The 10524-nt window shown below is 45.3% G+C and overlaps 1 protein-coding gene across 2 annotated transcripts in view; it reads right to left on the bottom strand.

Moving 5' to 3' along the window:
* Nucleotides 1–10524, bottom strand: part of Klhl22 (kelch-like family member 22) — a 49638-nt gene that overhangs the window by 11778 nt on the left and 27336 nt on the right. For both annotated transcript variants that reach the window (XR_001175637.1, XM_013031597.1), the window contains exon 5: nucleotides 6733–6925. Coding sequence is in view for 1 of the 2 variants with exons in the window: in XM_013031597.1 (XP_012887051.1) it covers nucleotides 6733–6925 (193 nt within the window). In the remaining variant the exon portion in view is untranslated. The remainder of the gene's footprint in view (nucleotides 1–6732; nucleotides 6926–10524) is intronic.

The raw sequence follows: 10524 nt of genomic DNA on the forward strand, positions 1-10524 counted from the left end.
TCACAGTCTTTCCTGCCCGGGCTGGCTTTGAACTGCGATCCTCAGATCTCAGCCTCCTGAGTAGCTAGGATTACAGGCGTGAGCCACCAGCGCCCGGCGAATCTTATTCTAATGGTAATGTATACATACCACATTTTATTGATCCACTCATCTATTGAAGGGCATCTGGGCTCTTTCCATAAGTTGGTTCTTGTGAACAGTGCAGCAGTGCACATGGATGTGCAGGTGTCTACTGTATCCTGACTTGTAATGTTCTGGGTAGATGCCCAAGAGTGGTATGGCTGGGTCATAGGGAAATTCTGCCTTCCAGAGCGGTTTACATTCCCACCAACAGGGAAATAGGGGTCCTTTCCCCCCACATCCCCATCAGCATTTGTTGTTCAAATTGATGATGTTGACCAAATTAACTGAGGTGGCATGGAATCTGTGTTGTTTCAATTTGCATTACTCTTTTGTGGGCCTCACACTTTTACTTGTTTTCTTCTTCTTCTTCTTTTTTTTTTGCCAGTCATGGGGCTTGAACTCTGGGCCTAGGCACTGTCCCTCAGGCTAGCATTCTAACATTTGAGCCCCAGTGCCACTTTTGGCTTTTTTGTTTATGTGGTGCTGAGGAATTGAACCCGAGGCCTTATGCATGCGAGGCAAGCACTCCACTGAGACACCTTCCCAGACCCATACTTATTTTCTTGTTTATGGCAGATGCTCTATTACTTAAGCCATGTTTCCAGTCTGGCATTTTGCTGGTTAATTAAAGATGGAGTCTCAAAGACTCCTAACTGGGCTTACTTTTAATTATTATCCTCCAGGTCTGAGACTCCTGAATAACTAAGATTATAAGCATGAACCAGCTGCACTGGTTATGTTGTTATATTCTGAATAGAGTCTCATCTTATGCCCAGACAGTGATTCTCTTACTGGTCCATCCTCATGTCACAGGGGATGAAAAGAATGCATCACTGTACTCAGCCAATAGTTGAGAGTCAGTCTTCTGAACGTTTTTCCCAGGTTGGCTTTGAAATGCAATACTTTGATCTCCTCTCAAGTAGCTGGGATTACAGACTTGAGCGAAGATACTCAGTATGTTTGACTTCTCTTTGAGTTCACTCATATGTTTGATTCCCTTCGAATTTGTTCAACTGTTTAGACATGTCTTTAATTTTATTGAACATTCTTGTCATTGTTTGAAATTTCTTCTTCACTATCATTAAAGTCCTTTGTTATAGTACTGTTGACCTTTGAGGGGAATATGTTGTCTTGTTCATTCATAATTTTTTTGTGTGTGCTAGTCCTAGGGCTTGAACTCAGGGCCTGGGTGCCCTTTTGCTCAAGGCTAATGCTCTACCACTTGAGATACAGCTCCATTTCTGGCTTTTTTTGTAGCTAATTGGAGATAAGAGTCTGGTGGATTTTCCTGCCCTGGCTGGCTTGAACCGCAATTTTCATATCTCAGCCTCCTGAGTAGCTAGGATTACAGGTGTGAGCCACCAGAACCCAGCTTTTATTCTAAAATGTTACGACTTTCTGCTAGGATTTACTTATCTGGGGCCTAGATTTTAGGTTAGAGGTTTAAGTCTGCTATGTCCTTTAAGTTGGTGATTTCTTGGAGGTTACCTAAGACTGGGTAGTGAATTGGTTCTAGTGTATTTTCCTGTTACTTGGTAGTATGCAGACCCCTTCTTTACTCCCAGTGAAAAAGCTTGGCTGCAAAAGCTATCACAGTTGATAAACCATAACCTTGTGTTTGCAGCAATTTTTAATGAAGATCACCAAGGCTCCATATCTTTAGATCAATATAGAAGCAAAGGTGCACCTGATGATCTAGAGAGAACTTGGTTAACCAAGGTGGTAATAGAAAGGATGGTAGGAATAACAATAATGAATAATTATAGATTAGGCTATATTAGATTAGACAGGGAAGGAAGGGGTGGCAGTCAAGCTGAACAGAAGTGGTTAATAAGAAAGTGGAATGAGATAAATAGAAAAGATCTGGTTAATATGTTGAGAGAGGAGAAAAGTAAATAAAGAAAACTAAACAGATAAACACACATAAAAACTAAAATAAAAAAAAGAACAACTGATGGCTGGGCAATTTAGTTACCACCTAGATAGAGGAATATGGATATAAGAAAATATGGGCAAGAGAACAATTTTTTTTAATTTTTTTTGGGGGGTCCGGTTGTGGGTCCTGAACTCTGGGCCTGGCACTGTCCCTCAGCTCTTCAGCTCAAGGCTAGCGCTCTACCACTTGAGCCACAGCGCCACTTCCGGCTTTTTTCTTTTTGCTTATGTGGTGTTGAGAAATCGAACCCAGGACCTCATGCATGCAAGGCAAGCACTCTACCACTGAGCCACCTTCCCAGCCCCAAGAGAACAATTCTAATTGTACACAGAAGGAAAGTATAAATGGGGAAGAGCAGGGCTGGGAAGGTGGCTCAGTGGTAGAGTGCTTGCCTTGCATGCATGAGGCTCTGGGTTCGATTCCTCAGCACCACATAAGCAGAAAAAGCCAGAAGTGGAGCTGTGGCTCAAGTGGTAGAGCACTAGCCTTGAGCTGAAGAGCTGAGGGGCAGCCCCCAGGCCCAGAGTTCAGGCCCCATGACTGACAAAAAAAAATGGGGAACAGCAATCCAAAAGAGAAGAAACTATGATTTGAGATTAAAAACTGAGGAAGTGCCACTGTGGTTCAAGTGGTAGAGTGCTTGCCTTGAGCTGAAGAGCTGAGGTACAGCACAGAGGCCCAGAGTTCAAGTGCCACCACTGACCAAAAAAGAGAAAAAAAGAGAGAGATTAAAAACTGAAAAGCAGTTGTTGTGGTTTAGATATGATGACTGCAGAGAAAAGAAAGGGAAAGCAGAACTAAAATGAAAATGCAAGGCAGAGGGAAAATTTATCTATAATTTAAAACAACCAAACCAAAAGAACAACAAAAATCTTATGTAAAACAAAATATGAATTTTTAATTGTTCCTATGTACATGTGTAAATAAGTATATAGACATCTTCATAGGGTGCAAGAAACTGAATATTGCATGACTGAAATGAACTGAATGGGAAAGCTCTGACCCACCCAACAGTCAACACTTGAAGGTCAGGATCTGCCCTGAAGGTTGAATACTTGGCAAGCCTCAGGCTTCAAACTTTTGTTGCTGCCCTGGCTTTAAGCAGTGTTGAGTCACTCCTGGCCTAGGAGTTTGGGACCTCCTACAGTTCCAGTGTCCAAGTCATCAGAATCTCAACTGCAGACATGGCTGTACTCCTCTACTACCCACTAGAGTGGCTGTCATATCCAGGCCTCTTCTGCATGCCTTCAAAGAGAATCCTAAGCCTCTATCACTTATCTCTTCCAGGAGTCTCAAGCAGCCACCCCAGGATCTAAGCTGTCAGTGCAAGGTCCTCACAGCTTAAATTTCTCTGTGGAGCCCTGTGAGATACTCTCCCTCTCTTCAACTTATACTCAAGGTGTTCCCAGACTCCTTGAGCTGTGATTGTTCTCAGGCCCCCAGAGTAACTCTAAAATGCTTTTTTTTTTTTTTTTTTTGGTCGGTCGTGGGGCTTGAACTCTGGGCCTGGGCGCTGTCCCTCAGCTCTCCAGCTCAAGGCGAGCACTCTACCACTTGAGCTACAGCACCTCTTCCAGTTTTCTGGTGGTTTATTGGAGATAGGAGTCTCACGGTCTTTCCTGCCCGGGCTGGCTTTGAACCGAGATCCTCAGATCTCAGCCTCCTGAGTAGCTAGGATTACAGGCGTGAGCCACCAGCGCCCTGCTTCTAAAATGCTTTCAAGAGGACATCTTCAATGTTTGATAAGAAATATACTCATTACCTTACTTATGTAATTGTAATCCCTCTGTACATCACCCTTACAATAAATTTTTTTAAAAAAGAGGGCACTTACCATCTCTCCTCTAAAAGGAGAGATTAAATGTCTTTCTTTACCAAGGCTAGCCTTCCACCCTGGAGTAGTCACTGTCTTACAAATCCCTGTACTAGGATTAAGGCTTTCAAGTGTTTCCCTGAGATAGAATTAGCAGTCACATTGCCAGTGCCATCTATTTTAGCCCCATCTCACTTACTGCAGTTATAACTAATTTACTGACTTTGAAGGTTGTTACTGATAGTCTCTCCTGTAAGGGCTGAAAACTTATTAGGGGTGAGGCTTGTTATTTTTGTCACTATTAGATCTCCAGGATTTAAAATGTGGGAACTGGTTAGTAACTCATGCTAATGGAAGGTGAACTGGCCATTAGGATGAAGCTGGTTGAAAGTCACGCCTGCCCCTCTGTGGTCAAGAAGGAGAACTGCAACTGCCTTCAGCATAGAAACCGAATGGATTCCAAATAGTATCCACCAGGCCTCAAGGGTATCCTGAACTTTCCCATGAAAAGCCTTCTCCTTTCTCTAGGACTAGGTTAGGGAGTGCCCCTTCAAAAAGACCTCCTTTCCCTGACAAAGCTGAGGAGCAAGGGATAGGCCTTGACTGGAAGTCTACAGCTGCCTGGAGGAAGAATGGTAGGAATCAACTGGGAGAATGGCAGGAATGGCAAGAATGGGCTAGCCACCTGGGTAGAGGAGTTGGACACATTGGGGTCATGAGGAGAGATCCCAGTCCTGATCTACAAGGATTGAAGTCTCAGTCCCTGAGGAAATTGAGGAAGAGTGAGGGAAATATGGTAGGCAGTGGAAAGTTCTCAAAGGCCACCAGGTCAGTGCAGGCCAATATGTGCTCAGGTGACTCTGCCTCTGGAAGGTTTGAGATCCCAAAGGTGTCTGCTTGTAACAAATGCTTTGCATACAGCATGGCTGGCCCCAGCAGAATGTGGGGCTGGGCCTTGGGAAACCTAAGACCAGCAAGGCTTCTTCCTTTCTAGGATCTCACACTTGAACTATGGTTCAAGTACCTCAGAACCATAGGATAAATGAGAACTGTACCAGGTGCTGGTGGCTCATGCTTATAATCCTAGCTACTTAGAGGCTTAGATCTGAGGTTCTCAGTTCAAAGCCAGCTCAGGCAGGAAAATCCGTAAGACTCTTATCTCCAATAAACCACCAGAAAACCAGAAGTGGCACTGTGGCTCAAATGGCAGAGTGATTACCTTGAGCTGAAGAGCTGAGGACAGGCCCAGAGTTCAAACCCCACAACTGAGAGAGAGAGAGAGAGAGAGAGAGAGTGCTTCCCTAAAGCATCACTTCTGATAATGAACATAATTTTAAGCATCTCCAAATTGGAATAAACCAAGGTAGTAGTATATAGGCTGCATGTCATTTTTTTTAACATAAAAAAAATAAAATTTCAGGGCTGGGAATGCGAATCAATGGTAGAGTGCTGTTTGATTCCTCAGTACCACTTAAACAGAAAAAGCTGGAAGTAACTCTGTGGCTTAAGTGGTAAGAGTGCTGGACTCGAGTAAATGCAGCTCAGGAACAGTGCGCAGGCCCTGAGTTCAAGCCCTAGGACTGGCAAAAAATAAAATAAAATAAAATAAAACTTTAGTGGCATAAATAATCCCAATGATAGCTGTTGGAAGAGAGGATAGGGGCAAGGAAAGATAAAGCAATGGAGAGGTGTTTTTCCTGAACAAAACATAATATATATAAAGATCCCTTGGTATAATTAATACATACAAAACAAAACAAAACAAAATGATGAGAAAGTAAACCAGACTGCGTTGCAGTGGTGGCACCAGTGGGAGGGGGTTAGGTTAACAAAGGGAGTAACAGGATGAATATGGTTGAGGTTTAGCGCTTGCCTTGCATGCCTGAGGCCCTGGGTTTGATTCCTCAGCACCACATAAGCAAAAAGAAAAAAGCCGGAAGTGGCGCTGTGGCTCAAGTGGTAGAGCGCTAGCCTTGAGCTGAAGAGCTGAGAGACAGTGCTCAGGCCCAGAGTTCAGGCCCCACGACCAGACCAAAAAAAAAAGAAAATAGAACAATGAAACTGTCAAAATTGCTAATCAAGATATAATATAAGCCGGGCGCTGGTGGCTCACGCCTGTAATCCTAGCTACTCAGGAGGCTGAGATCTGAGGATCGCGGTTCAAAGCCAGCCCGGGCAAGAGAGACTCCTATCTCCAATAAACCACCAGAAAACCGGAAGTGGCGCTGTAGCTCAAGTGGTAGAGCGCTCGCCTTGAGCTGAAGAGCTGAGGGACAGCGCCCAGGCCCAGAGTTCAAGCCCCACGACCGACCAAAAAAAAAAAAAGATATATAGGAATGATACAATGAAACTTCCCCTTATACAATTAATGTATGCTAATAAAAAGAAATTTTTAGAAAGGATAAAACTTCAAACCATTTTTATGCCTTCTAGAAGGCCTCATCCTCCTCTGAGGACTTGTGGGGCATAAGTCCAAGCCCAGACCTGTGAGGCAGGCTGCTGAGAGCCCTCCTCTCTCAGGGTCCCTCCTATTTGACATTTCTGGAAATGTTCTAGCTAGCTCATCTCAGCTAGGCTAGTGGACAGTAAAGGGGGAGCTTCTTCTCTACATGGAACTACTGGGTTAAACAGCTTACTTTGCCAAGGTGGTATAGCAGCCTCCACATGTGAGAGTTAAGAGGAGAGAACATCAGTCTGAGGAATGCAGCTCCTCCCCTGGTTTCCTGGCTGAGCCTTGGTAGGTTCTATATCATACACAGTGCAGGATCTTGGGAAGTATGTGGTGGGCTCTGCTCAAGCCTCTGTGCCTAGCCTGGGGAAAACGATCTAGCAGAAGGCATCTCCTGGAGGGCTTCCTTACCTCTCTCTTGAGTGGAGCCACATAGGCCCAGGAGTTGGTGGCGGGATCGTAGCGCTCTACTGCATTCAGGTCGTTGTGGTAGTCTCGGCCAGCCACAGCATAGATATACCGGCCCACAACACACACACACAGGTCTGCGTGTTCCTGCTGCAATGACTGAATCTGGAACCAGCGGTTATGCCTTGGGTCATACCTTTAAGGAACAGGAGGACAGCATGTCACTGACCTGGAGGGCAGCTTGAGCTTCAGGGCCCACACTTCCTACTCCTCTTTGTTTTCCATGCCAGAGCCCACTCTGAACATCCCCTCTCCATTCACAAGAACACACTGACCCAGAGCTACCCCAGGAGGTGTTCTACAGCTAATCACAGACAGCCTGGAAGATGTGGTCAGAACATCCTGTGTTTCCGCCCATGATGCTGGCTCCTTTCAGGTATACCCTTTGGAGTTGTTTAGAGCTCACCCAATAGCTCACCCCAGGCTGCCCAAAGGCTGCTCTTACAGCCATCCTTATCTCATCTGTCCCTATTGAGGAAGGTTCCTTAGCTATAGCTTTTCACCAGATAGGCAGATAGGCCTCCCATAATATTCCATCATATGTGGTCTGCTCAGGTGCACTCCAGGAACAGTGAGTGTCACCATACCTAGTTTTATCACTATTCATTAGCAGGCACCCTCCCTGTTCCCTGTCCCCATGGCTTTGCTAGCCTCCACAATTATGGTTTCCTCTCCACTAAATGTCTCTCTACTATGGAAGTGGGCAGGCTAACTCCCATGTGAACTGTGGGCTCTTGAGGGCAGGAAGCTGTGGGATTCCTAAGACCCTATTGGAACAGATTTGGAGCTGGCTACAGGAGGCCCCAAAAGTCTGTCTGGGCCCAAAAAGCCTGCTGGCTAGCTGCCTAATGAATCATGCTCAAGCTGCATGGAGAAGGAAAGGGGTGCAAGGCAAGGAGGTCACTGACCTTGCTGACATTATTTATTTATTTATTTATTGTCAGTCATGGGGCTTGAACTCAGGGCCTGGACACTGTCTCTGAGCTGTTTGTGCTCAAAGCTACTCTACCACTTTGAGCCAAAGGTATGAGGTGCTAGGATCTGTGAGCCTGAAGTGCTCCAATCTTACTCCACAACCGATGTCCAGCCACCAGCATCTGCCCAGCTCTTGACCAAGGCTTCTTACAGGTACAGTCTCAGACAAATGGTCTGATTTCTCCATAGGAGACCAACTCCAGTAAGAATAAATCTGAGGGCTAGGAAGGTGGCTCAAGCTTGCCTTGCATGCACTAGGCCCTGGGTCCGATTCCTCAGCACCACATAAGCAGAAAAACCCAGAAGTGGCACTGTGGCTCAAGTGGTAGAGCACTAGCCTTGAGCTGAAGAGCTGAGGGACAGCACCCAGGCCCAGAGTTCAGGCCCCATGACTGACAAAAAAATAAAGAAAGAAAGAATAGTCTTACTTCAACTGGCTCCAAAGACAGTAGACAAGAGTTTCCTTTGCCCTGTGCCCAGTGGTGGCCAGTAAAGACATCAGTTTCATTCTTTGCCCAAAGTACAACTTAGATGTGCCCTGTAGCTGATGCTTCTTACCTCTGTGTCTTGGATGGCCTCACCCTAGTAGCCAGGAAACAGGAATCTGAGGATATGCAGCCACCAAAAGAAAACCCACATATGGGTGACTATGACCTACCCTGTTTAGTTAGATACACCTGGGCATCACTTTCCTTTTTCCTCACTTGCCCAATGGGATAGCACTGCCTACCCAAAATAATCTGGCTCCTACAGGAGCCAAGTATGGGGTACATAGCTGTAATCCCAGCATTTAGATGAATAAGGCAGAACAATTGTAAATTTATGGCCAGCTTGGGTTCCATAGAGATCTTGTATCAACAATTTCCAAGTCCCTCAGAAATAAAAGCTGTCCAGAGGGATCATAAAGGACAAGGAACACAAAAAGAGTCCTTGTTAACTTGTGGTCAGAGTTCACTTCTGCTTTCCTGGGTCTCTGGGTATCACTTGACATAGGTAGCACCATCTGCTATGAAGAAAAGGAAGAACCAGGCACTGGTGGCTCAAACCTGCAATCATAACTATTGAGGAGGCTAAGATCTGAGGATTGTGGTTTGAAGCCAGGCCAGGCAGGAAAAGTCCATGAGACTTTCATCTCCAATACACTCTCAGAAAAAGCTGGAACTGGCACTATGGCTCAAGTGGAAGAGTTCTAGCTTAGAGAAAAATAATCTCAGGGAAAAAACCCAGACCCTGAGTTCAAGCCCCAGGGCTGGCACCAAAGAGAGAGAGAGAGAGAGAGAGAGAGAGAAAGGAAAAAGGTAGGCTAAAAAAGAAAGGATATGACTACTCACAAGGAGATGGGTGACAGTATCTCATACTTGTAGTCCTAGCTACTAAGGAGGCTGAGATCAAACCAAGGTTTGAAGCCAGTCTGGGTAGGAACATCCATGAGACTGTTATCTCCAATTAACTACAAAAAGCTGGAAGTGGAGTTATGGCTCCAGTGGTGAACCTTGAGAGAAATAGCTAAGGAAGGGGGCACTTGTTTTCTCCTTTGCCTATGGTCCTTTACTCTTTCTGGATCCCCACACTGAGCACCTCATATACACTTTGGGTAGCAAGGGTTTATTTATAGTGTGACAAGTGATTTTCTAGAGAGTAATATTGTATGTGTATGTCCACATGTGTGTGTATGCATGCACATGTGTGTGTGCATGTGTGCGGACACTGGGGCTTGAACTCGGGGTCTGCGAACTGTTCCTCAGCTATTTGTTTTTGCTTTGGGGATTTTTTCCCTTTCTTTTTTTTGTCGGTCATGGGTCTTGAACTCTGGGTCTGGGTTCTGTCCCTGTGCCTGTCCCTAGGCAAGCACTCTACCACTTGAGCCACAGCACCACTTCTGGTTTTCTGGTGGTTAATTGGAGATAAGAGTCTCCCAGACTTTTCTGCCCAGGCTGGCTTTGAACTGAGATCCTCAAATCTCAGCCTCCTGAGGAGCTAGGATTACAGGCATGAGCCATTGGCACCCAGCTGTTTTGGGGATTTTTGTTGTTGTTGTTTTAGGGGAAGCAAAACAGGGCACAGAAATCCAGGGAGGAAGAGTGAACAAATGCAATCATGGTATTTAGTATACCCTATGTGGAAAATAAACTATGTAACTTGTAGGCAGGGATGGGAGGGGGAAACTGGAAGAAAGCAAAGGAATGAGTGACATTGTTTAAAATCAGTTGAATTGTACTGATTACCTGACTTAAGAAATGGTAACCTATCTGTTGGGCGCCAGTGGCTCACACCTATAATTCTAGCTACACAGGAGGCTGAGATCTGAGGATTGCGGTTCAAAGCCAGCCTGGGCAGGAAAGTCCATGAGAGTCTTATATCCAATAAACTACCAGAAAACTGGAAGTGGCACTGTAGCTCAATTGGTAGAGCACTAGCCTTGAGCTGAAGAGCTGAGGGACAGTGTCCAGGCCCACATTTCAAGCCCCACAACCAACTACAACCACCAAAAAAAAGGATAACCCCTCTGTACAATACCTTAATCATAACAATAAAATTATATTTAAAAATTAGTTTTAGTATCACATAGAAAGGCATAAATTAGTTTTAGTCACTACTTGACTGTATCCCATAAAATTCCTAATGCCGGGCTGGGAAGGTGGCTCAGTGGTAGAGTGCTTGCCTTGCATGTATGAGGCCCTGGGTTTGATTCCTCAGCACCACATAAGCAAAAAGAAAAAAGCCGGAAGTGGCGCTGTGGCTCAAGTGGTAGAGTGCTAG

Source organism: Dipodomys ordii, unplaced genomic scaffold, assembly GCF_000151885.1.
Source record: "Dipodomys ordii isolate 6190 unplaced genomic scaffold, Dord_2.0 Scaffold141, whole genome shotgun sequence".
In the NCBI taxonomy this organism is placed as follows: Eukaryota; Metazoa; Chordata; class Mammalia; order Rodentia; family Heteromyidae; genus Dipodomys; species Dipodomys ordii.